At 47.7% G+C, this 27172-nt stretch overlaps 1 protein-coding gene across 1 annotated transcript in view; it reads left to right on the plus strand.

Moving 5' to 3' along the window:
- Positions 1 to 615: 615 nt before the first annotated feature.
- The window catches only part of TMEM255A (transmembrane protein 255A), a 45989-nt gene continuing 19432 nt past the window's right edge, over positions 616 to 27172 (plus strand). Inside the window, exons 1-7 of the mRNA XM_052663459.1 lie at positions 616 to 673; positions 7506 to 7648; positions 15763 to 15825; positions 18092 to 18181; positions 23244 to 23312; positions 24814 to 24885; positions 25295 to 25383. Of these exons, the coding sequence (XP_052519419.1) occupies positions 616 to 673; positions 7506 to 7648; positions 15763 to 15825; positions 18092 to 18181; positions 23244 to 23312; positions 24814 to 24885; positions 25295 to 25383 (584 nt within the window). The remainder of the gene's footprint in view (positions 674 to 7505; positions 7649 to 15762; positions 15826 to 18091; positions 18182 to 23243; positions 23313 to 24813; positions 24886 to 25294; positions 25384 to 27172) is intronic.

Here is a 27172-nt window from a genome sequence, read left to right on the forward strand (position 1 = left end):
GCCCTTCTCTGGATCATCTCCAGCTCCATTATGTCATTCTGGAAGCACTAAGACCAAACCTGCACAAATGTGCGTGCGTGTGTGTGTGTGTGTGTGTGTGTGTGTGTGTGTGTGTTCTCAGCTCTGAACCTCTTACTCTGCCCCCTCCCCAATTATAAATCCTAGAACAGGATGCTAGCCCAAGACCCTCTCTCCAAAGTACAGAGAAGGCCACTCGGCCCCAGGCTGTGGCTTCCCCCTCTTTCTCTACGCAGTCCCGGCCCCAAGGGGCTAAAACGGCTCCCTGTCTGGCTTGGGAGGCTGGGAGGTGGATAACTAGGATGGAGGGGGCCGAGGGGGAGGGAGGAGAGGGGTCTTGCGCAAGCGCACGTCGCTGCTCGGACCGCCAATGCTGCTGCCTCCCGGAGCAGAGGGAGGCAGGAGAGGAGGGAGGGAGAAGAGGGGAAGGGAGGGGGAGGAGGCACTTGGGCTGCAGCTTGCAACCGAGGCAGTCTCTTCTCAGCTCTCCGGAGGGACGGGGAGCGGCAGCCGCGGAGTAGGATGCTCTGCGGGGCGCCCTGAGCCTGGGGCGCCTGAAGCAGCTTCGGGGGCCGGGGCCACAGGGCAGCTCTCACCATGCATCAGTCCCTGACTCAGCAGCGGTCCAGCGACATGTCCCTGCCGGATTCCATGGGTAAGTCTAGCCTCCCTGCCTCGGGGCGGCGGCGGCCAGGAGTGAGTACGCTGCCCCCTGGACCGCGAGCGCTCGGGCCGCTCCGGGGAGCCAGGGGGCGGGAAGCGGGGCGAGGGAGGGGGGTCCGCGCGCCCCAGCATCGGGGTCGTGGACCCGAGCCCCAGGGGAGCGGCCCGGCGGGGGCGGGGGCGACGCGCGGAGCTGCGACCGCCCAGCTTGCGTCGGAGTATCCCTTACCGGAGTGCGGGTGTGCGCGTGTTTGTGTGCGTGTGCCGACAGACTTGCAGCCGGCGGTAAATCTCAGCTGTCTGGGGGCTCAAAACACTTCCCTGCAACCTGCGCCTTCGGTTTCCATTCGACGCTCCCTCTTTGCAAAGTCCCCGTCACTTCTAAGAGCTCACCACTAAAGATAATTAGAAGAAACAGGGTCCTCGCCCCCTCCCAACTCAGTCGAAGCTGCCCTGAAATTCAGAGCTGCAGTGGGGGGAAGCCTGACTTGCACCTCGCTGATGGGGGGGTTTGCGCAACCCTGGGGGATGGGCAGCAGGAGGTGGGTAAGAAGAAACGGGGCGGGGGGCTGGCAGGAGGGGAATTCCTTAGGGATCTCTCAAGGCAGCCCAGCTCGGCTGTCTGCAGCGGCAGGATCAACATTCCTTGAATTTGATTCCTATTTTGTTCCTAGAGCACGGAGTGTGCGTTGATTGTAAAAAAAGGGGGGGGGGAGGGGGGAGAACGAGTGAAAGCGCAAGAAAGAGGGAGCGCGAACCCGCGCATCTTCTGAAGTCGCGCTTTTCCTCTCCGGGTGGAAGGGAGGGGGAGGGGGGATCCACTAGCCTGATTTTGTTCAACACCTTTCCTCTTGAAAAGTGGGGGACAGCTGCCTTCAGGCATCAACTTGGCTGCTCCTCGAAGCCACTTTTAGGTAGTTACAAACAAACAAAAAACCCCGTCCCCCCTCAGCTGTTAGGCACCTTCCCAAGCCCTATGATTTCACTGGGCGGAGAAATTAATTTGGAGCCCAGGAGAGCGGGAGGGGACCGTCAAGCCACGATTCCACCTAATCTTCACTTTCGCCTCGTATACATTTGAACCACATCGAATCCCCGCTTTCCAACATACTTTACATTCTGCAAAATCCCTCTGTCCCGAATTATTGCCATCCACCCTGCTCAGGTCTTCTCCAAAGAATTTGCGGGAACATCGAGGGGAGGGGGCAGGGAGAGGGCTGAACTCCCTACGTAAGCTCCCTACTGCCTGCAAAAGACTCCGTCTCAACAGAATTCGTTCACCCGAGGGGCCCCAGAAACCATCTCTTGGATGGTGGAAAGATCCGTATTTTTTAATGGTTTTGCCTATTCAGTACAAGAATTTGCTTTTTAAAAAAATTACTTTTAAGGGTGTAGTTATTTGCAACGTGGTACAAATAAGGCCAAGGGCTCAGATCCGAATCCAGAACACAGCAGTACCAGACTCTCCCCACTCCCCAGGTCTCTTTGACCGCCCCCCACCTCAACGCGCGCGCGTGTGTGCGCGCACGCGAAGCCCCCCTCCCTCCACAAGCTCACACGCACACAGAATGCACTCCTCACCTTGGCCAGCTGTGGCGCCAACGCAGCCCTGGCTCCTCGACGCCGGGCTGGCGTGCAGGCGAGGGCCGAATGGCAGAGTGCGAGGTTCCGGCTGCGCGCATTCCCGCAGCGGCCACAACCACCTGCAAAGCCGGCCGCCCGTGCCAGCCCCTCTGCCAGTGCGGAAGTGGGCAGGTTAGGGACCCCGGGTTAGAGCGTTGCTCTTAGGCACCCTGTTGGGGAACGGGGTTGAAGAGAGTTCTTTCTTGGGCTCTCAGGGGCCCTCAGCCAATCAGGCGTTTCCCGAAACATCTGCGCAACAAGAAGATGAGTGGGCTTCGCCCAGTCCAGACTCGACACTGCGGGAAAAAGAATTACAGATCCCATATGGACGTGCGAGCCAGCTCCACGCAGCCTGCTTCGTTAAGTGCGCAGACCCAAGGCAGAGCAAATTCCCGAGTCGAGTGGTAACCCTGGGTTTCCAGAGTTTGGACAGGGGAGTCTCCCCGGAGTTCCCTGGCGTAGGTCCCGCACAGCCCAGGCCTGAATCAGCGTCTGGGCTACTTCGGAGCTGCTCCCACTTACCTCAGCCCTGGCAACGGCACCTTCCCTTCCATGGGGGAGGGGAAGTGGAGGTGGGTGGGTTAGTGTTTCAGCCTCCAAGGGCAGCATTTCTGAGGGAATTCCCTCTACACGCAGGACACAACCTCAGCCAAAACAATAAAATAGAAAACACACAGACACACACTGCACCAAGGTGCCTGCACTCTACGCTTGCCGGCTGCCTGGGAATGAGCGATGAGTCCGCGACCTGGGCGTAGCAGGCGCTCGGACGGTAATTTGAAATTTGACTCCGGCGCCCCTTCATGCCCCTCCCGGCAACCCCCATCTCCCTTTTGGCAACACCGCCCCCAGGCGCTAAAGCACCTCTACTACAGCGGGGCTCACCTTCCCTTGCAAATAACACATTTGTAATTCACCGGTGGACTTGGAAGTCTCTGATCAAAGTATTGCCCGAAGCGGGGATTTCAGCACCTTTAAGGAAACGTTTGGGAAATTGGCAGAGCGTTGAGGCTCTTGCGTGGGCAGCCACCTGTTTCCACGGATGCTCAACGCTGGACTTCCTGAGACCCACCCTGTATGGTCCAGCTGACCCAGGTAAGCAAATCCTAGTGGGTTCAAAGGTCAGCGCGAAGGATTAGCCAGTCAACAACAACCTAGTACACAGGACAGAATTATGGGCCTCAGTACTTGCTGCACTCTGATAATCAGAGACTGCATCCCCTGTTGTCAAGGTGGGAATCGGGAATATGTACAAGGTTAAAAAAAAAAAAGTGAGCAGACACCATCCATCCTACCTTCTGACAGCCCACACCTTGGTTCCTGTCAGATATATAATCCTGGGACTGGTGGATATCTTATGGGTTGTGGACCAGACGCACAATTACAGCATAACTGTAGCAGTTACAATGAATAGACTTACTGAGTGAGGTAGCTAGGAACTCAGGGACATGAAATAATGAGTGATTAGAGGAGAGCAAGCTTGATCAAGGAGAACTTCTTGGAGGAGGTGAATTTTGAGCAGGTCTGAGAGGAAGGGAGGGACCCGGATTCAATGACCGCAGTGCAGGTGGGGGCTCTGACCAGGGAGGAGACTGGGAGGAGGGAGAAGCTGGCTGTATTTGGAAGGGTGGAGATGGCAAATAATTGGGCCCTTCTCAAGAGCAGAGCATCTTGGTTGTCATGAATCTGGGGTGGAGGTGGGGCACTGCAGAGAGGGAGGGCTGCAGTGGTTCTGCAGGGAGGCTGCTGGGGGCGGAGAGGGGCAGGCAATGCCAATGACGGGATTCAGACTCTCCCACTGCTGGTGGTTGCAGGGGTGGTTGTTGTTTAAACAGAAAGATACTGGGCACCACATTGACAGGCTACTGGGAGCCAGTGGAATTGTCCCACTGGTTGGGCAGAAGGCTTTTAGTGCTGGGGAGCCCTGAGATGCACCCTATTTAAAAAAAGACAATTCTATGATTGTCCCTCATGTTTATTCACACAACCCCCCCCTCACCCCATAGCCTTCTTGATTAGAAAGGAAGGGATTCTGAGATGTGACCTCTTGTTTATTCAACAAGTACTGACTGCTCACTAGGTATCAGACACTGGTGGGCGCTGTTTTCACATACCTGCGGCTGTACTGAAGTACCTCATGGTGTTTGAGGGTTTTTTTTTTTTTTTTGATACACTGATTTAAAATCAGAATAAGATGTCCCGGTGTATATGGGAACATCTAAGGCCGGCCCCACATTGTACCCTAAGAAGAACAGAACTCTGCTTCTCGGTTCTTCAATAAAACAACAGCCAGAAAAATGTCCCAAGCAGACACAAAGAGCTGTTTTGGGGAGCCTGGACCACACCATCAGAGAACAGGTGTTTCTTGCTCGAGGAAGATGTGACTTTTCAGTCAAAGTGCCTCTAAAGATAAATGGAAGGGTGATTCTTCACTTTTAAAAAGGATTCACCCTGGGATTCCTTAAAATGGTTAGCTCCCTAAGTTCAGCTAGAGATGATTTCATTCTACACAGTTTTAGTCCTTATAGTATAAAACAAGGGGTGACTTGGGGGAGGGTGTGAGGGGCCAGAGGATAGATATTCAACCTAGTGATGGGAGAGTTTTCTTAGGAATTTGATCCAAAGCTAATCCTATCTGGGGGGCAGGCCCCTGTGGAGCTCCAGGATCTCTGCCTGGGTTTCTCAACTGACTGGATTTTCAATTCAGGTTCTGAAGCAGTAGAAAAAACAAAACAAAACAGATTTTCAAATGACACCATGTGGTTTGCTGAGTCACTTTTCTGACCTGACTCCTATGCTTTTAAGAGTTAGAGTGATATTTGCTAAGGAGACCCGAGAGCTGTGAATAAAATCAAAAGCCAGTTGGCTGGGAAGGAGCCAGGTGAGTGATATAGCCCCAAATTTAGAAAGACCAAGACCGTATACACACATTCCCCCACCTCTAGACTCTAGGGTGAAGTGTTTTCCCTGTGAGGTGTTGAGACACTTGCGTGTGTCACACAGATGCCCTTGTTGTGTCCAGCTGTCTCCTCACTCTCTTTGGCTAGCCTGCGGTCTGGGAGGGCTCAGATGGTGTGGAAATGCAGACAGGGATGGGAGGCCATGTGGCTAAGTTTATGTTGTGTGCTTGCACACTCAGTCGTGTCTGACTCTTTGGGACTCCACCAGACTCCTCTGTCCATGGAATTTTCCAGGTAAGAATACTGGAATGGGTTGCCATTTCCTTCTCCAGGGGATCTTCCCGACCCAGGGATCGAACCAGAGTCTCTTGTGTCCCCTGCACTGGCAGGCCAATTCTTTACCAGTAAAGTCTATGTTAGAGCCCCTCTGTGGAGCCAACTAGCAGATTCACTGAGAAGCTGTCATCAAATGGATGTGGGGACCCTGGTTTAGAGACTCATTTAAGGTCCCTGCAATTCAGAGGAAGGGTAACACCTTCAGATAAACAGGAGAAATCAATCCTGCTCCCCCACCCCAACCCTTCGCAGTCCAAGCCTCCCCGCTCAGCTCCTCTGATTACCAGCAGTCAGCTCCCTATTGGCAGCCCAAAGGGCCCTCTCACACGAAGGGCCCTAATAACACAGGTGTCTCCAGCTCTCCTGAGGTTTTCCCCTGGAGGCGGGACTCAGCAACCCCCTCCCCCCCAGGAGCCCCCTTTCCCAACTCACTTTACCTCTCCTCCCAGGTTGCGACATGACGCTTTAGTCTGTGAATGCCTTTAAACACTCAGGCCACTTCTACGTTTCGATGTAAAATGGTCTTAGAATAGGCCCATATTAGAAATGACCCTGATGAGTCACGTCCCTCACTTTCGAGGCTGACGTCAAGGGAGAGACCGCCGGCCCCTCCCCCGTCCCTTGGAGCCCGAGGCAAGGACCGCACTAGGGGAGAGGAGATGGATGGTGGGGCTCACCCAGGGTGGCTCTTCTTCCCTCAGGGGAGGAGGCGTCTGCTGGGGGCTGCAGGGCCAGCCACAGCCCCTCCGTCTCAGCACCGCCAGGCCTCCTGGGTCTCACTGGCTTTCTCGTTCCCCCGCCTTACCCCGCTTCCTTCAGCCCCTCTCCCCTCCCTCCCTCCCAGTGGTGCAGTCTGAGCTTCAATGGCAGCCGCTTCCCGAGGCTGCAGCGAGGCCTCCCAGAATGACGGGGTCCTAGAAACAGTCCCAAGTGGCCTCTTCAGGCCCATAAATAACAGCCAAGCCACCTGGGTGGGCGACCCCGTCATAACACTCCTCTCTAGAGAACTGGACTCTCAGAACTAGTCCCCCAGTTGCTTCTTTTTATGAGAAGAACTAGGTGGTACCTCATCCCTCCTATTTCCTGTTGAGAACCCCCTCCGAACGAGGGGTGTTGAACAGTGCTCTACTCCTTTAAAAAAAATTAAATTGAAAAACGAGTCACATACCATTTTTCTATCTGACTTCATAAGGCTGTTTAAAATATATATATATTGGTTTGCGCTATCATGTCTGATAAGCACTGGGCAGGAGAACGGGGCTCTCATCATTCGTGTTTATGTCACTCTCACATAAGCCTAAACAATGTAAGCTACAATCCTCCCCATCTACCTCCCCTGATACAGATCTTTGGGGACTAATGGCCTCCAAACATTTACTTTATTACACGCATTTGTTTTGTGGCAAATCTTGCCAACACACCATTTTAAAGTTTATACATGAGGTGGCAAATGTCAGAAATAAATGAAAAAAAAAAAAAAAAAAACCAGTACCTGGCTTGGTTCTGGTATTTACACTGAAAATGAAATTTCATATCTCCTGCTTATGAGAAAACCCTTCTTAGTTGCATATTGGCTTTAAAATATTGTCATTTAATATCTTCACAGTATGCTTTTCATTTATCATACACCTTGTAATTTGGCTTAAAAAACACTCCACTAAGTGTGTATGACACATCTTTTATCAGACGCCAAAAGCACAAAAATGTGTTTTGTTTTTATGCAACTGGTACAGTTCCTTCTGATGTTTATTTTCAAACCGGAAATGTATATATTTTACTGTAAACGTAACCCCTGACGACTGCACAAACCTAAAGCTCCATCTCTTCTTCGTCATCCCACTCCCCAGAGATCACCCCAGTTACCAGTTGGAGTACGGAAGGAACACCTTCCTAGCGACATTTTTCTTTAAGTCCATCTCTTCTGCGGCCGAAATGGGCAATTTCAGTTTCTCTATGTGCTTTCAGGAGCCTTCAATCGGAGGAAACGAAACTCCATCTATGTCACCGTGACTTTGCTCATTGTGTCTGTGTTAATTCTCACGGTGGGCCTCGCTGCAACCACCAGGACCCAGAATGTGACTGTTGGAGGTTATTACCCGGGAGTTATTGTAAGTATCAGAGGCATAGGTAGGTCTCAGCAGCTTGCCAGCTAGAGACGTTTGGTTCTACTCTGATGGCTTTCAATTCTGTTTGAGTTTCTGTGTTTGCTCAGTTTTCCTCCTTTATATATCTCTGTGTTCATATAGAGACAACTCGGGCCTATTTAGAAGAGCACTGGACTAAGAAGAACCCTAGCTCCATGCCTAACTAGCAGTGTGATCCCGAGCAATCTCCCCTCACTCTTTGAACCTCAGTTTTCTCATCTAGGAGATGTTAGCAGTTAGCAGTGTTAACCTTAGGCTGAGGTTGTTTCCTCTCTGGGCATCTGGTTCCTATACATAACAGAGGTCACCTGACCTTACTTGAACTCTGAGGGCCCTTGCAGCTTGATAGTCTTATGACCCACAGGACACTGATCTCCAAAGTCATCCCGTTGTCCTCTCAGGAAAAATATGTGGAATATCCACTCCTAAACTATGTATACGTATTCACTTACAAATTATATACATGTTCATAAACCTATTAAAGTGGAAGTTCAAAATTAGATAAAAGTGAATACACTTTTAATTTTTAATATCTTCATACTAACTAAAATTTCAAGGAATGATACACACTTCGTATGAAGTCTCATTAAAGCTAGTGGCTATAAATCCTTATTTCAAGTAACCTACTAGATAATTTTGAATATGTGGGACTTTCTTCTCAGATATGATTGTCATTGGCATCATTGCATTTTGAATGTACTCTCACAGGGTGGCAAAGAGCTTACCCTGAGACTTCCTGTCATTTTCTCACTGTGTTACTTTATTACGGTCATCTTCTTTGTAGTTTATCAACAGGAGTCTTTGCTCACCCCTTGTCCGTTTTGTTGCCACTAGTGAAGACTAGATAAGACTCTCCGGGCACACAGGGCACACATAATCTGCCCCACCCCCAACCCCCTGCTGCTTTCAAACTGCTCTCCTCCCAAAGGATGGCTGCCTTGTCACCTGATGTTCACTCGGAGGGGGGGGCGCCCGTGACAGTCCGTGTGTTGAATAATTGCAATGCGCAATTTCCTATTCTTTCAGATAAACAAAAAATAGGAAACAAGAGTTCGAGTAATTTCTTTCCCTACTTGAGTGGATTGTTTTACCCATCCCCAGGCTGCATGCAATCCATTCTGGAAAGCGCTGAACTCTGCATACAAAACCTCACTGGATACTAAATCACCACATCATATATGAAATGAAGTATATACCATTTTGTCAATTATACCTCAGTTGAATTGAGGAAAAAGAAAAACAGACAAAAACCTCATTTGGATCTATACATGCTACTACTGACCCCCAAAACTTAATTGAATACCAATTAAATGGCTTCTCAATTGTAACTGCTAGAGGGCGGGAAGGAAGTTAGGATGGGATTTTGTTGTTTTTTTTTTTACGTTTTAGGTTATCAGAGAGGACAGATGAATTTGTTGTTTTTTTGTCTCTTTTCTTTTTTACTTTTTTTTTTTGGAGTGGTGGGGGTTGGAGAGAGAAGCAAAGGAAGGGGAAGGGATTAAAGATGGATGCCTTTGACAAGCCAGCACTGTGAGTGACCAAGCCTGACGCCTGTTGCCTAGGTCACCGATTCCACAGTCAGCCTCCTCAATAGCCCTGGACTCTGGCACCCAGCTGCTGAAGGCCGCCCACCCCACTGGGGGAGTTCCTCCTTGGGCCCACAGGGCTCCCCTCAGCCAAGGGCAGGTGTCCCACAAACAGCATTTGGTGCCCTCTGCTAAGCATGTGACGTGAGAACTCACCCGGTCCACTTCCTGTGGTGAGGCAAGAAAACCAGTCGTCAGCAGAATTGGGTTTTATTTTTAAACACATGAGGGAGGGGGGAATGGAGGGAGGGGGGTAAGATTGCATTTTGGTGGCTTGGGAAAGCAATTTATAGGGTCTGTGTGACTTTGTGGGCTTCAGGTAACTACATTTAGTAAGAGATTTCTGACTGCTGAGCACATGCTCAAACCAAGATTCAGACTCCCCCTGGGTGAGGGGAAGGTATTTTCCATGTCATTTAAGAGTAGCAGCTGCTATTCATGAACGGTGGCTCTAAACCTTCTCTGTAGAATATCTGCCCGTGGGTGGCTGGGTTGGAATACATTAACAAAGGAAGGAGGGCTCGTGATTGTTATTGGAGTACCTGATGTTCAGCTAGCACTGGAAGTTGAAGCAGTGGGAGAGTATCTGTGTGTGTGTGTCTCACTGAGAGCTGATATGGAAATGTTAATCAGAGAACTGGCCTTATGGCTTAACCTTAAACTTTTTGCTTTTATAGTTCCTGTAGATTGTTTCTTGAAAATAGGTTTTAATTATAGAAAGTGAAGGGGGGAGGATTGCAGGTTGAACAGCCGAAAAATCCATTTGAGGTGATAGGTCAGATCATGTTATAACAGATACAATAATGACTCATGCCTCTGAAAAAATAAATGCCTGAGAATCTAGATTTATTTGGGACCTTGGTGCTTTCACTAATTAGTTTGGTTATTAGAGAGTTATTGTATAGACTCTAAGCCAGTGGTTTCCCTACCTTGGCGTGTATTTTAATAAACACCTGGGGGAAGTCTTAATTCAGGTGGATCGGCAGCCGCTTGAAGAACTAAAACACAATAAATAAACTATGCTTAGCAATAAAACCAGAATGAGCCAAATGTGGCATCTTTAGATTCCGCACTATCAAGTTGGCCAGTCTGAATATAAATAACTATTGTATAGATTTGGGGAAAAAAATATCAGTTTATTTGGAACTCTGCTATTTTAGGATTCTGGTTAAATGCATATGTGAGAATGTAAAATTTTAAAATAGACCAATTAGGGGGCAATTATACGATGACTTACCATACACTTCATTTAAAAATATTGAGATCTCAGGCATTGAAAAATCTAATCATATTTATTAAACTCTAAGTCACGTGACACTTTTCCACAGCATCTTTATTTTACCAAATGAGATGCCCTTCAACAATGAGGTGCATTCTGATAGGGTGTTAACTACTGTACCTGAACCAGAATGTGGTGTCATCATCTTAAGGCATGTGTGCAACAGACATCTTTAAAGATGTGCTCATCTCTACAGGCTGAACTGTATCATTAAAAAAAATTAAAACCAACCCATAAAGACAAACTGGCTTAGGATTTTTACTGTCCTCAAATATTCAAGACAGTCCATTCTAGAAGAGTTCCAGTGAACTTTCTACCCAGGAGGACTAAAAAAAAAAAAATAAAATAAAACAAGAGCCTCGGTTGTATGAAGCTGGAAAAGATGAGGGAGAAAGCCCACTCCTTCTCTATAGCTCTAGCCTTAGATCCAGGAGAACGAGGCCTCCAAATGTGCTTCCCATGCAACCCCCAAGATGGAGTTGGCCACCTGATCAGTGCTAAAAGTCTTTCATGCCAACATCTTCTCCCCTACCCTGTTGTACTGCTAGGGCCCACATCCACCTGGGTTTTCTTTCAGGAAAGAAACCAGGAGTTTCTGTCCTCTTTCCCAGGCAGGGGAAGGGGAGGCTCAGTTAACTGAAAATTATATCAGAGTTCCCATGGGGGAGTAGGAGGCAGAGACAGCAGGGATCATTCAAAACCATCAATAGCCCGGAAACCTTCTCTAAGGCCAATGTGGCTTCAGCTTCACATGTGAATACTCTGGAAATCCAACAAAATTTTGACTAACTGGAATGCTCAGGAAATACAAGGAGCTCTGAACAGTGGGATTTTATGGTTTTGTAGCCACAAAATAGTTTTGTGGTTTATTGTGAATGAGGCAGAAATTTTTTTTTACCTCTTGTTTGAAGCTGTTTCTAAAATATAGGATCATTCTAAGATAAAGTTGCTTGCTTAGTAAGCATGTTTCAAAGATGAGTTTTGAGTCTTGATTTGCTTGATAAGACTAACCCTCCACTAGCTTCCTGTTGCCTCCTCAGCATTGTCATTCAAAGCTCTCTGAAGATGCCCTCAGCCTGGTCTCCCACACCTTTCTTTTCCCAAAATTGTCCATTCACAGTCCCCTGAACATCACTTGGGCTGGGACGTCCTCCCAGTGCTCTCTCTCTGTTTATCCAAATGTTCTTTTCTATCCTATCTTAAAGACAGCTGGGACATTTCTTAGCTACTGGGATCCACAGTTGTGTCTACCATCTTTGAACACCCTACCTTAGATTCTTTCTACTCATAATTGTTGGAAAATAGTCACATTCTGTTTTGTGGGATGTTGGGCTATATTCTCATTTAGCTTTGTTTATACACATCAACAATCCCTTATCTAAACCCTTGGGCCAGCTGTGTTTGCAAATTTATTTATTTTTTTGTATTTTAGAAAGATAATACAGTGCATCTATCATATATTGGGTTGGCTGAAAAGTTCATTTGGGTTTTTCATAAGCTTCAGAAAAACCTGAATGAACTTTTTGGCCAACCCAATATTATCTAACTATCCCAGTGGAGTCTTGAGATATACCCAGTAATCAAGCATCTTCATCTTTCTACAGTAAACTGTGAATTTTTACACTAAATAGATAAACATTATAAAATAACCTCACAGCAGTTTGAGGTCAGATTTTGCCACCAAGTTAGTTACAAAAAAGCCTTTTGGTTTTAAGAGCTTTGTTGATTTCGGGATTACAGAATGGGATTGTAGACCCATTACCTAATTATAATTCCTTGAGGCTATCTCATTGGTCTTGGTATCGTATCCCACCTCATTTCCTGGCCTCCAAATCACAGGTCTAGTACTGAGCCTGCCGGAATAGCTGTCCAATGAAAACTTATCAAATGATTAATCTTTTTGAGCTTCATCTCCAGGATGCGAGTAAGCATGGGTGCAGTCTAAAAAGAGCCCTGGAATCTGATTTCTAATGATTTGTCTTTTTTCCCCCTACAATTGGAGAGCAGCCAAAACAAAGCAAGTTGGTTATTTGTTCAGGTAGTGGGGAGTCGAGATGAAGGTCCAAAGGTCTGAACATTCCACGATTCGGTGTTCTCGAGGGAGGATCATAGAGCTTACCTCTCTGAGGCCTCTGGGGAGCAAACAGTTGATTAGAGGCCGCTGCCTATTTGCAGGAAATTCTGTTGAATTTTTTCCTCCTTTGCTTTCACTGCCTCAGCTCTTCCTCAAATAGGATCTCTCACTCCCTCCTTGCAGAGAGCATCTTCCCTGAGGGGAGTGGGCAGTGGCAAAGGTCACTGTTCTGCTCACAGCGGCCACAAATGCAGCAAAGTGTGACTGGAGGAACACCAGCTGTTAGTCAGGGGATCTGAGGGCTACTCCTGGTTTTGCCTGAACTTGCTGTCAGAGGGGACAAGCCCAGACAATTCTCTAGGCCTCCATTTTGCTGTCTAGCAAATGGGACTCATATCAACACGGAGGGCAAGTGCTTCTTTAAATTCAAATGCTTTTCATATGTAAAGTAGTTTTATCGGCACTGGCAAGTTAGTGCCATCATCCAGATGAGTGAATTCTTCCAGCCAGAACTCAGGTGATCTTAGTGTCCCACCTGGTGAACTCTGCCTGTCTTTGGCCCCATTTCTCTCCTCCTCTGTGAGATCTGGAAGCGACCGTGTATTTAGCAGCCTCCCTGATGCAGGTCACACTACATACATGCCTTGTCTCATTTCATCCCCACAGCAGCCCTGTGTGGTCCAGATCATTGTGATTCCCATTTAATAGAGGAGGAAACTGAAGCACAGAGTGGTTAAAGAACTAGCCTAAGACCACATAGTTTCTAAGAATAGCAGAGTCAAAGAACAATACAAAATGAATTATTCTCAGCTTCCTGAGCACCTTGTTTCTGTCTCACCTGTGGTCATTCGGTCACAGACTCTCTCCCTCACTAGGCTATGCATTTGTACAGGGCAGGGGCCATGTCACCTTATTTATGTGACAAAAGTACTCAGTGAGGGTTAGAAAATGGAATGAGTTGGAGTGGAATAGAAATGGAATGGAAGGAAAGGGGAGGGAACTGGGTAAAGTAACTGGCTGCCCTGGGATTTCCAGACAATTCCATGAGGCTTCAGGCCGCCTCTTCCAGTCATTGCCATCAGAGAGTTATTTGAGTGTCAGCAGGAGTGTCTTTGCTTTGCTTCCTGTCTTAAGGCAAAGGTTGCCGTTGGGGATCAGGAGACATTCAGTGAATATCTGTGGAAACTGATGAACCACTCAGTAAAAGGACTTATTTTCCTTGTAAGAAGCTGCCTGTGACTTTCTTTCAATCTCCACAAATGGCCCAGGGTATCATAAGCACAGACTATTCATGGAATTCTTCCTGAAAAAATGGAAACTGTGAACATATTGGAAGGGCAGATAAGATAGAATATGAAACTCTTCTGAAATAGAGCAAAGAATGATAGGATTTCCCAGCTCAAATCAGGTTAGAGCTGCTCAAAAGTTAAATGTCTTTTTAAAAAGTGATAATAATCGCTAGAACAATAACTCCTATTTACTGAGTACTTGCTGTGTGCTAGGCCGTGTGCAAAGTTCTTTGACTGTAGCATCCTGGCTAATCCTTAAAAAATCCTGCAAGACGGCCACTTCGATGGTCCCCATTTTCCAGCTAAGGAAACTGAGGTTTAGGGACGTCAGTCGGTTTGTTTAAGGTTGCAGACACAAGGGAAAGAGCTGGGTTTAGAAGCCAGGCTAGTCTGATGACCAGCTTTTAATCACGATACTTTAAATTTTTTATTTATTTGTTATTTAGCTATGTCTGATCTTAGTTGTGGCATATGGGATATTTTGTTGTGGTAAACAGGCTCTCTAGTCGTGGTGCCCAGGCTTACACAGTATGTAGGATCTTAGTTCCCTGACCAGGGATCAAACCTGTTTTCCCTGCATTGCAAGGTGGTTTCTTAACCACTGGACCACCAGGGATGTCCCTAATCACTATACTTTTATCACAATGGATTTTAATTACATTTCAAACAAGACCAGGTAGGAGACAGGCATAGAGTAACTGTGGAGAGAATGTTCTCTGTAGGGTCTTGGATGGCACAGAATACACCCTTATGCTCTTCAGCTTGCATTTCCCAAGAAGGGCTGCTGGCTGAGTGGCCCTACAGAATGAGCCTTGGAAATTTGTATTCATTCCTTCCCTTCAGTCCCCCTACACTGTCCCACCAGGCTCTTGCCCAGCCTTTGGGTCCTTTAGCTTTCCAAGCCTGGTATAAGGCTTGGGGGGCCTCAGGCTGAGAGAGATACCCCTGTGAGCCAAAGTAAGGCTGCAGATGGAAAGCCTGATCATTAGTGAGGCTCAAGAGAAATGTAACTACACCACTGGACTTTCGTTAAGATTTATTGGTCCATTCCCACCACATTTTACTTCTTCCACTTTCATTCCTGATAACGGCCATCGGTTAGTGATTGTTCCCAGCCGAGACTGGCAGATTCAGTCCACTAATGGCAGAACTGAGAGCAAACTGGGATTTGCTACTCTGAGCCATCATCCCAGACGCTAAGACAGGGAGATTGTTTCTCAGCGTTTTACACTGCCATTTCTGCTCACCCTTTAATGAATGCTTTCTGTCTATAAATGAAGCAAAGATGGAAGAAGAGGTGAATAAGTGCTCACATAAATTGCAGTGGGTCAACCACAAATACAGGCTTTCAAAAAAAATTGTTCTTTTTTTTTTTTTTTTTTAAAGTCTAGGTTAAGGTGCTTGCTGATTTCTAAAGTACTTCCTGGGTTTGATTAGTGTGGCAGATGCATCAAAAATTGCTATTTCCAACCTTTATTTTGTGATTCGTGCATCAGGGTAGAAGGTCTCTTTTCAAAGAAAAGATAAAAGATCAGAATATAATGTGTGCTTTTCACCGTTCACATGCTAGGTAATGGATATGGAAATTGAAATCAGCAGGCTCTGATAAACTATGGTTGACTTTTACTTTTAGCTTTCGGGCACTTGAGTTTCTTTTCAGCTGTGATTCATAGCTACAGGGGCAAATTGGTAAATGGTGGGAGAAATGCTTTTTTAGCTCATACTGTATTTGTGTGCATAACAACTGCACAGGTTTAGCAGGTTATTTTCTGCGATCCTGAATCCTGTCCTGGGGCTGGAATGATTGTGTGTGTGGTCAGGCTGACCATCTATGCCCTGTTGCTTTACAGCTTGGCTTTGGATCATTCCTTGGAATCATCGGATCAAACCTCGTGGAGAACAAACGGCAGATGGTAAGTTTTCATGGCTACACAATCAGACCACCTCTTCATCTGAAAGAGCTCAACATTTCTGTGGATGGGTAGCACACTTCCTAAGGTGGCCCACATTGGACCACGAAAGAAATAGCTACCTTCCTCTAAGCTTCCGGGAAACTTGTTGTAAAGTGACCCTGTGCTGTGGGACTTGTTCTCACCTTGCCTGATGCTCCCTCGGTTGCCCAGCTCATCTCCTTAAGTCACAAGGATAGAATAATCTGTATCTTCCCCTTTGCTTTTCCCCTCATCAGCGAATGAGTGCGCCAGCCTAGCCAGTCAGGCCACTGTCCTCACTTGGGGTGCCTTTGCTACTCTGATTCCTGCACTTAGTGGCCACCCTTATCCCTCCCTCTCTGATGTATAGCCTGAGATTTCCATCTAAGGGACTTGAATTAATAGAACAAATACATATAGGGCACAAGAAGACAAAATAAAATTACAAAGTTGGTCTCCGATAGTCCCATGACCCTTGGTTCAAAGGTACCTGTGTGATGAGGTGGAGAGGAAAGATGGGCATATACTGGGAGGTAAAACTCACCATGTTCTCTGTCCGAATGGGGCCCCACAAGGGCAAGCTGTTGTGTCTTCCTGCTTCAGCCTGAGAAGGCTTTGTAGAGGGCAAAAGAAGAAAGTACAGACTGAATTGCAAGCTTATTGCAGTTTTATAGGCTTGTAAATCAAGAGGCCTGGTGAGTGGTCAGATGGTGGACTGATTAGCCTCCCCAGTACAAGTCTCCATGGCATCTAGACTTTGATAATGGAGTCTATTTAACAGCAAGTTTAATCAGATAACATAATAGCTCCAGGGACAGAGAACTCTAACCATATGTTCTCCCCCAGCAGTGTGGGGAGTCGGCCTCGGGGGAGTTCGCATAGTCCTCTTCTTCCATGTCACCTGGGCTCTCTCACAGCCAGTTGTGTTTGCACTTTGGATTTAAATTATTCAAAATAACAGGGGAGTTCTAATTGTAGAGCTGATCATAGCATAGCTAATAATGCCAATTTCATGACATCGTTCATCCATTATTTACCAATCCTCTGTACTGCTGTGAAGTGAGATTTATGGGACAAGGTTTCTGAACAGCTCCCAAAGGAGATCTGTATTTCCTCGTAGCCTGTTGAGATGGGAGAACCTTAGGGTGGTCTTGACTTTTATTTCCTCTCTTATCCCTAGAGAGCAGCCTAATGTCATCCTATTTCTCCCTTTCCTCCCACAAAAGCACCTCAAGGAGTGTTGTTTTGAGGGTCAACAAGGGCAGATGGGGGCTTCCCACATGGCTCAGATGGTAAAGAATCTGCCTGCAATGCAAGAGACCTGGGTTCGATCCCTGGGTCAGGAAGATCCCCTGGAGGAGGGCATGGCTACCCACTCAGTATTCTTGCCTAGAAAATCCCATGGAGAGAGGAGCCTGGCAGGTTACGGTTCTTGGGGTCACCAAGACTGGGACATGGCTGAGCAACTAACACTTTCACAAGGGTAGATGGTGGGCTCAGGCAGTACCTACTCCCGACCCTAGAAACGCCTAGAAATGCGTACCTCCTCATTAGATTGTAGTATTACCCTTGTAATGGGAGACACATTATTAGGAAACTTTCTGTTACCTAACACGATCAGAGAATAGGGCAGTCTAGTTCCAGCAATTTTCGTACTTGAATTTTTTCTTATTGACTGCACAGAATTGATCGATTTCAGAGACTTCAACCCTTGTAAAATGTCTTTGACATCTAAGCCATAAGTTGTGTGGTCTCCTTCCTCTGTGATGCAGGGCCATGTCAGGTTGTGTGGGGCCTCAGAGTCATGAGGGGTTGGGCAGGTCACTGTACTAGGAGTTGATGGGCACAGGCTCTTCCATAGCCTGGCCAGTGACCTGGGACACACCATTTCCCCTCTCTGAGCCTCCAACTCCACAGTAAATAAAATAGGGGTTGGACTACATGATATCAAAGGTCTGACACTGTTCTGAGTCTCAGAGTGGAAGAGCCATGCAGCCTGATTCCTCAGCCTCCTCTTCCTTGGGTACTCACTGACTCACGGAGTGAGTTTCTTAGCTTGCCCTGAAAATGTAGGACATGCTCCAGGGGCCCCTTCTCTGCATCCCCTTCCCACTCATGCTACTGAAAAGGGCCTCCCTGTGGGGTGATGGGCCAGCGTTCTGCTTTGCCGGGAGGTCTCTTGGGGATCGCCTCATCCCTGGAAGCAGAGTGGAAGGCTAACAGACACTTTTGCTTTGTCCCCCAACAGCTGGTGGCTTCTATCGTCTTTATCAGCTTTGGTGTGATTGCGGCCTTTTGCTGTGCCATAGTTGATGGGGTCTTTGCTGCCAGACACATTGTGAGTATTTTTAGTCTGGGGTTAAAGTAAGTGTGCGATACAAGGAAGCTTCATCGAGCGGGTGTGTGCTGGGTGTGTGCTGAGGGCTGTAAGGGGTACGGAAGAAGTAGAAGACAGGATCCCTGTCCCATGGAGGTGACGTCAACATAAGGACCCCACGGAATGCACTACAGCACTGGGGCTGAGCTGGGGGGGTGAACTCTAGGTGCCAGAGTGGTTTACCTTGGGTCAGGCCAGGCTTCCCAGTGGGGGAGGGGCTGGAGGTCGTTGAGATTTGGAAAAGTCAAAGACAAGGGCATCGGGGCCAGGGAATTGGCACTGGGAGTGAGGAGGCAGGGAGAGAGCCCTGGTAGCTGACCTCCCCTCACCATCTCCAGCAGCGACAAGAGTGGCCCATGAGGACAGACACATTGTTTTTGGCATGTGGAGTCAAGTTCCCTGACCTGGGCTGGAATCCGTGTGCCCCTGCATTGGGAATACAGAGTCTTAATCTCTGCCCCAGACACCCTTTCTAGGATCATTGAACTTTGCTGTCTTCATAGTTGAAGAGGAGTGACGTGGTTGGGGTCTGGAGAAAGCCCCAGAACTAAAATTCTCCAGAACAATCCCAGTCCTGGCGTTCAGGCACCAAGTGCTTCCAATTCTGGAGAATCTAAGCCTCGAGGAAGGCCTGAAACCCAAATCTGTGCTTCTTCTCAGGGAAGCCTGGGATTCGGGTCCTTCCCGTGGGCCCCGCTAGAGGAACCCCCACCCCTCACTCTGTGCTTTCTTAATCTGGCCTCCATTGGGCTCAACAGACACAGTGCCCACAACCATGAACTTTTATAGGGTCCCAGAAAAATAGAATTTATTTTCAAATCAGAGGAAAAATGATGACCTTTTAGGCAAAAAAAAAAAAAAAAAAAAAACTTTTCACATGTAATAGAAATTTGTCTTTATACCAACGCAGTCATAACATATAATTAAAATAAATGAAACATCCAATTCAATATTTTGAATGGAGGAAGGAGTCCGCAAAAGGCAAAAGTCCCAGGGAGGTCATAGCGTGGCCCTGATCTGGCCCACAGATCCCAAGCAAGAGAAAGCTAAGCTGCTTACTGAGCCCCCACAACCCACTCAGACACTTATTTTTATCCCCAACTGAACCAACAGTGAAAATGAAAACATAAAGCAATTAAAAATCCATAAATAAAAAAGAAAATGAAAACATCCTATGAACTAGTTGGAACTGTATATTTTCTAAAACAAGTGAATTAGAGAAAAATTGAATCATAGAATAGTCTGTGGATCAGTGATATTTTATTCCATTTCAGTCTTTGGCTAACAGTGCAGGTTAGCCTGAGGGAGAGTCCTGGGTATGGATGGACCTGGGCAAGGGTGATTTGAAACATTGTTTCAATCCCAGCTTGTTCTTGGACTCTCCTCACAAACCTGAGTCAGTCCCTCACTTGCCAAGCTTAGTGGAATTCACATAGTCAGTGTTGGCATGTAAGGAGATCATTTCTGAGCAGGGGGAAAAGTATGGGGTGGGAGAGAAAGGTTTTTTGCCCAGTTCTCTTTTGGGGCCAAGAATAGATTGGTTCCTATATCAGATCCACCTGTTATTATTTTAGCTGAGAGCAGCCATCTTTTTCTTTTTGAAAAGGCAAATGACACAACAGGAACTTGTGACATCCACTCTCCTACCACCCTAACCACCCTAAAATAGCGATTCTATCGCATAGGCAATTTTCACATGTTACCCCCTGAGTATATATACCTATTTTTGTAGCATGCTTGCAGTCAGTCATAGTATTGTGTGCTGTTTTGTTCCAACAGGCGCCATCTTAATGACAATAATTCTGTTTTTGTGTGGTGAATTTAGCGTTTCAATGTGTCTTGACATCTATTATCTCATTTGAGACCCACAACCATCCTGTGAGATATGTAGGGCAGACATGATTATCCCCATTTGACAAGCACTCTTCACTCCAAGGCAGTCTCCATAGCAACACAGGCCTAGTGGCCAAGAAGCCTGCGGTAGATTTTCATGGCATCATGAGCTAAAATGGCTTCCTCCTTTTCCCTCCTCTTTCCACTTCTAATATTTTTTTAAACAGCTGTATTGAGACATAGTTCACATCTCATCTAATTTATCCATCTGAAGTATATAATTCAGTAGCTTTTAGTACATTCATGGATATGTGCAAACTATTACCAAATCAATTTTAGAAGGTTTTCATCATCCCCCAAACAACCCCATACCCATTAGCTATCACCTCCCTAATCTGCCTGCTCTCCCAAGTCCTAGGCAACCACTAATCTACTCTCTTTTTCTATAGATTTCCCTTTATTAGTTAACATTTCATATTAATGGCATTATATAATGTGTGGTTTTCTGTGACATCTTTTACTTAGTATAATGTTTTCTACATTCATCCGTATTGTACCATATGTCAGTGCTTCCTTTCTTTTTATGGCCTAATAATATTCAATTGTATGGATATACTACTTTGGTTGTTCATTCACCAGTTGACAGACATACAGGTTGTTTCCACCTTTTGGCTTTTATGAATAATGCTGCTATAAACATTTGTGTACCAGTTTCTCTGTGGACCTATGTTTTCATTTTCTTTGTGTATATACCTATGATTCAAAGTATTGGGTCATATGGTAACTATATTTAACCTTTTGAAGAACTGCCAATTTTCCAAAGTGGCTGCATCATTTTATAGTTGCACTGGAAGCGTCCGAGTGTGCCAATCTCCTATTATTAGCTGACTTCTTAATTGTAACCATCCTAGCAGGTATGAAATGGTTTCTCATTGTGGTTTTGATTTGCATTTCCCTGACTCCTAAACTCCAAAAGGTTTTGATTGGTGGCCTTAGCCAAAAGGCAATGGAAGAAAAATCCAAGTTATATTTACTGGAAGTTTCTTCCAGCCTCTGACTCTAGGTCATCTGTACCTCCTGCTGGTAGTGGCCTGCAGTAGAGCATTTGATTCAAGAGTTTGGGGTAAAGCTGGATGAGTCTTTGAGAAAACCTTTTTGCCTATACTGTACCTGCCAGCTTAAATGAAAGGCACATTTGGACTCCAGCACTGCTTGGGTGGGTTAGAACCAGCCCTTCCTGTTGTGGAGCCCCTTTAATCTCATGGTGCCCTGTCCTTTTGTTTACTTTTTGGCTGCATCCCATGGTATGTGGGAATCCAGTTCTCTGACCAGGGATTGAACGTGTGGCCCCTGCAAGTCTTAACCACTGGGCCACCAGGGAAGTCCCATGGTGCCCTGTTCTTTGGCTCAAGGGCATATGAGCTTCACCTACCTTCTGACACAGCCCTCTGAATGTGTCTCATTCCTTCTCTCCCTTGTCTCCAATTTCCTTCCTTTCCCCTCTCTGAGGATAGCCACTAACTAGCCGGGCAAGTCACATCACCTTCATGTGCCAGTTTCTTCTCTTCTACCTGGATGTAATAGGAACTTAGTTACCTCTCAGGGGTAACATGAGGACGGTATGAAATCATGGGCGTGAAGGCACCCTGAGAGGGCCTGGCCCTGAGCACTCAAACTCTCAGTGGAAGGCAGCTGGTGGCCAGCACTCCAACCAGCCATTGCTTGCCCTTCAGGCATAAATAAAAGGCTGTCGGCCGGCTCAGTGGCCTTTTCTTACCTGCCAGTCATGTGGGCTTATTCCTCCCCTGGGGCCTCAGTGCAGAAGGGCAGCCACAGGCAGTACATGGGCCACCATCACACACACACACACACACACACACACACACACACACACACACACACACGTCGATCTTTGTTTAGGCAGATGGCAGCTGAATGCTCTTAGTAGAACCAGGAGGTCAGGGGGTTACAAGCAGCACATCGAGCCTCCCCCCCGCCACAACCACGGAATGATAACTACTTCTACCATTGCCCAAATGGGGACAATAAACCCTGCCAGTCATGACCATGAGAACCCTCATGTCTTTCCAGCCTGACTCCAGGCTGAGCCCCAGGGCACGATACTTTGAGAACACAGAGCAGCTAGGTAGAAGCAACTGGACGGGGCGGCAGGCAGGGAGGCAGGGGGCACATGGGTGTCAGGTACAGGAGATGCTCAATCACACATGTGGGGGAAAGCAGCCATCAGGATGATTGGCAGTGGTGAGAGAAGTGGGGTCATTGGGGATGGGGCAATAGATAAACTCCCTCTGCCAGGGCGGTTTGGCCCACCTCCAAAGGTCAGTTTGTATAAACTGCTGATCCTGTGCTAACCTGCTCTTGGCTGAAGGCCCCTCCCACTCAGGGGATGTTTAGTGTCCTGTGAAAGTTGGGCAGCATCCCCTGCCTGCCACCTTCTGGGCAGCACTGGGTGGCATCTGTCTGTCCCACCCCAATGCACACCACCCTCCCCCCCCCCCACCCCCCCCCCCCCCCCCCCCCGCCGCCTGACCCCGTGCCTGAGGGCTCCCTCACAGGAAGCTGGCCAAACCAGCAGGGCTAGTCAGCTTTTCCTGGGCTTTAGCAGTATTTTTGGAGTTCACTGTCTTTTTCTAATCTGTGTAGTTGAGTGAAAATGGCTCATAGTTCAGTTGAGTTAAAACCTAGTGTGGGCTCTGTGGCTGCCCATCCCCCTGGGATTTGCTTCCTGAGCTCTTCTTTCTGGAAAAGCTCTGGCAATGACAACAGGGAGGATGCCTCAGCCTGCCCTGGTCCTGTCCTCAGGTGATAATGAGACCTCATTGTTGGAGCTGGCCTCCCTCCGTTGCGGAGGGCCATGTTGTGATCACCTGGAGTTTTGACTCCTGTTCCCTGGGGATTCTTTGCAAAGAGACAAAGACTAGAAATAAAAGAAAACCAGAATGGAAATGTTAAGAAACGCATTTGTCAATCAATTTCCTAATTTCTCATAAACTAAGTGGCCCAATAGAAAGTAGTTATTAGAACATTTTTATCTGATCCTCACAGAAATTAACCCAACACTACCTGCGCTGGGATGTGTGTATGTTCAAATCTTTTCTTACCCATCAGAGCACTTGCTGCTTTGTTTTCCAAAGCCCAAAGCCTTTTGGTTTGCTGTTTCCCTTTCCAGGATCTGAAGCCCCTCTATGCTAACCGGTGCCACTATGTCCCCAAGACATCTCAGAAGGAAGCTGAGGAGGTAAGAGCCAGAATGGGGTTACCGGTCTTACCTTTGGGAAAAGTCTCCTGTTCTGCCTAGAACCCTTTTTCTTTGACTCTCTTCCTGAGGCCTGCAGCTTGCTGTGAGGTGTCTTTAGTTGATTTGTTCAGTGGTTCAGTTCAAGGCAAGGTGCTAATGGGGCCACGGTCATAGGTTATCGCGTCCTGAGGCCTAATCAGATTTGCTTTGTTCTGTGGTCACAGGCTGCCCCTCTGACCCCAGCAGGCAGCCTCTCTGTGTGTGGCTTTGATCCTGAGAGGGACGGAGGAGAGTACAGAGGCCACAGGGCAGGTCCTTCCCCACATCTGCAGAGGATGGTTCAGCTGCCTGGACTTGATGTCTAGCTGGAAGTAAAGTGGGAGGCCCTCCAAGGCAGAAGGCCTGGACCGGGGAGGCAGAGCCTGAGTCTCATATGCGGGAGTGGGGGAGGGCGGTCAGGAACCAAATGAAAGTTATTGAGAAGCCTGCTTCAATTTGAGGCTCTGGGGCAGCTGTTGGCCTGGCCCTGACTCCCCTGGTCTCATGACAACCTCAGGAGGCCAGTCTGATGATGCTTGAGTGGACACGTGAGGTGGTATCTCTCCCATCCCACAAAGCTCTCCTTGGGTCACTGTTACCTCATGGAGAAGCCGAGGCAGTGGGCGGTGAGGTGAGGTGAGGCTTCAGGTCATTCTCGAGAGCTTTCATTTCAGCTCACAACCACCCCTCCCCAACCCAGAGAGCCCTTTAACATGAACCTGTGTCATATGCTTCTAGCAACATTGACCGTTTGGTTCTCTATTAACCTCAAATTGAGAGTCACTCCCCACTCTGAGAATAGCTAGAAAAATGGTACACTTGTGATTGTTGGAAAAGGGTGAGAAGTGGGTGTAAAGTGGTGACTGCATTCCATAAAATGGACCAGCATCAGGGGAAGCTGTTCTCCCTAAAATCCAGTGTGAACAGTGCCTGGAGAGGCCAGCAAAGCTATGGACCTGCTCCCAAGGCGTTAGGGCAAGTACTTACATGGTGACTTTGCCACTTACTTGCCCCATTTTCCTTCCCTGATCAGCAATTTACTTTTTTCCCTAACTATTCTCGGGTTAGAAAGGAGTAGAAAGATGTGCGTGCCGACAGTGTGTCAGAAAGGCTTGAACTTTTGGATGAAGGACCCAATATAGAAAAAGTGCCTGTTTACCACCCATATTCTCTGTAACACAGCAAAACACATTTACAAGCACTTCGTTGCACCTGTATTGCGGGGCGGGGGTTGTGGTGGTGGGAACCCTGGAAGATTTCTCACAAACAAGAAACGGTAAATGGAAGTTAATTTTTCCTTTTTTGTGGGCAAACTCGAGATGTATAAAATGTCATTGTTATTCTCTTGATTTCATCATGATCGCATTCTCGTGTTACCTTGGTGACTGTAAAAATATGAATGATGACTTCCATAGGTTCACTTGTAACCCTGGTCCCCCTAACCCTATTTTTCCTGTATAAGGTCATAAGTTCCTCAACCAAAAATTCTCCTTCCGCGAGGGTTATGAGGAACCTTACGCAGGCAGCTCGAGAGGTACTAGTGTACTTCAGAGTGCATGTGACCACCCCTCTGTCTTCCTTCCCCAGTGTGGTCCTCTTTCCTCCTGTACCCTGATTCCCCCTCGTAGCCTCATTTCCTACTGTCCATTTGTTCTTCTGTCTGCTCTTCCATCCGTCCCTCCTCCTCTCCATCTCCACCTTCCAGGGATGGGGTGCTGAGGGTCTGTGGCTGAGGCTGGATGTGAGCCCAGCTCCACAGTGACTTGCCTCATGCACGAGATCAGCCAGCCGCCCGCCCAGCCCCATCCCGGCTGTGCTTTGGTGTGTTCATTTCACAGCCATCCTTGCCGTCTCCCATCAGTTCACTAGCTCACACTGCCGATCACAGAGGGTCCTACTCCCATCCAACGCCAGCTCACCCGCTCACTGCTGTGTGTCCGCAGGTGAACTGCCCTCACCTCAGCCGTGGATTCTGCACACCTCGCATCCGGGGCAACACCTGCTTCTGCTGTGACCTCTACAACTGCGGCAAGTGAGTGCCAAGCCCCTGATGGTGGGACCACCATGGGCATGAGAAGGACTGGGTGGGGAAAGGGCCCACGGTAGGGATCCGAGAAGCAAAAGACATTGGTGAGTCCACGGATTTCAGCTGACAGGTGTTACCTGCCGTCTCTGTGCCAGGCAGCATGCTAAGTAAGTACTTTCAAAGTGCTGATCTCATTTCATTCTTACCCATGATTTATGTACAATTATTCTTCCCATTTTACAGATGATAAGACTGAGGCTCCGAGGAAACAGACAACTAGTCCAAGGTCACACAGAATTTGACAATGGTAGAGGGAGGGTTCACACCCAGTTCTAAGTCCAAGTTCAACAACATTCAACAAACAGTTATTGAGCATTTTCTCTGTGCCTGGCTTTGTTCCAGATGTTGGCGATTCAGCAGCAAAAAAAAAAAAAAAAAAATCCTTGCCCTCATGGAACTTAGATTTTATTAGGGAAGATAGTCAATGAACACATGAATATGTAACATGCCAGGTGTCAATCAGAGCCCTGAAAAAAATGAAGCAGGAAAGGTAGGTAGATAGTTTCAAAGTGGGGAGTGTGAGTACCATGTTGGATAAAAGGAGCCAGGGAAGAGCTCTTTGAGGAGGTGAAATTTGTGAAGAGATCTGAATGATGCCAGAGGGCCAACCAAGTAGATACTTGAGGAAAAGAGTATCCCAAGCAAGCAGAACAGCAAGTGCAAAGGCCCTGAGGCAGGAGCAGGCTTGGTGGTGCTACTTCGGCTACAACCGCTCTGGTGCTCTACCGTTCAATGTTCAAACATCGTTTTTCTCTTTCAAAACACATTTAGGTGCCAGAAATACAGAGTCCTGCTGAGGAGCTTGTAGGCCAGCAGGGACAACAGACTTATGAGCCATTGATTACAGTCTAGTGTGAGACGTGTGGTGGGGATCTGGGGAGGCACTGGGGAACCTCTCAATGCAAAAAACTGGAAGCCAGAGTTGCTGGGGGGTGGGGGAGGAGGCGTGTCAAGGAGGAGGGGATGTGGGAGCTGAGACTTAAAGGATAAGGTGGGAGTTAGGAGGAAACTTAAACTAGGGGTGGAGATGGGGAGGGTCTTCCCAGCAGTTGTGGGGTGGGGGTGGTTTTACAAGGTAGCAGGAGGTGAGGAGTAGAGCCCTAGTCACATACTAGACCGTAGGAATGCTTTGGGACTTGACCCTGTAAGCAACTGGGAGCCACTGAAGGGTACAGCATGGCTGATGGATTTGAGTGGCTAGAGACCAGAGGCAGCGAGGGAGCCACTACCAGAGTCCAGGCCAAAGGGAATGGAGCCTAGATGAAGTTGTTGTGGGGATGGTGGAAAGCAGGGAGTACTTGTAAGAGGAATTTAGAAGGTGGAGTAGACAGGAGTGTGTGAACGCGTGATGCAGAGCATAAGTAAATGGCCCTGCATGTCATGCACATGTTTTCTTCCAGCTCTCAGTGCAAGGGGGCTGAGGAGGGGAAGGGAGGAAGGGAGGAGTTGGCAGAAGGATGGAGCTAGATCCAGAGGGGTCAGATGGATGCACTCCTCCTCACTCACACTCCGTACTCTTGGTATTGGGGGACCAGTTTCTTCACTTTGAGGATTAAGACCTGACAGACCAGAGGCAGGGGAGGGGGAAGGGGGAGTAGGAGGAGAAGAGAGATTCACCCCAGCCCGTTTACTTTCTCTGCTAGCACTGGTCTCATTTCGTTAAAAGATTTGGCAGTGGAGGCAGAGAAACTGAAAGACTCAAATGAGGTTTGGGGATTATCTGGGAGGTTCAATT

This window comes from Budorcas taxicolor, chromosome X (genome assembly GCF_023091745.1).
Source record: "Budorcas taxicolor isolate Tak-1 chromosome X, Takin1.1, whole genome shotgun sequence".
In the NCBI taxonomy this organism is placed as follows: Eukaryota; Metazoa; Chordata; class Mammalia; order Artiodactyla; family Bovidae; genus Budorcas; species Budorcas taxicolor.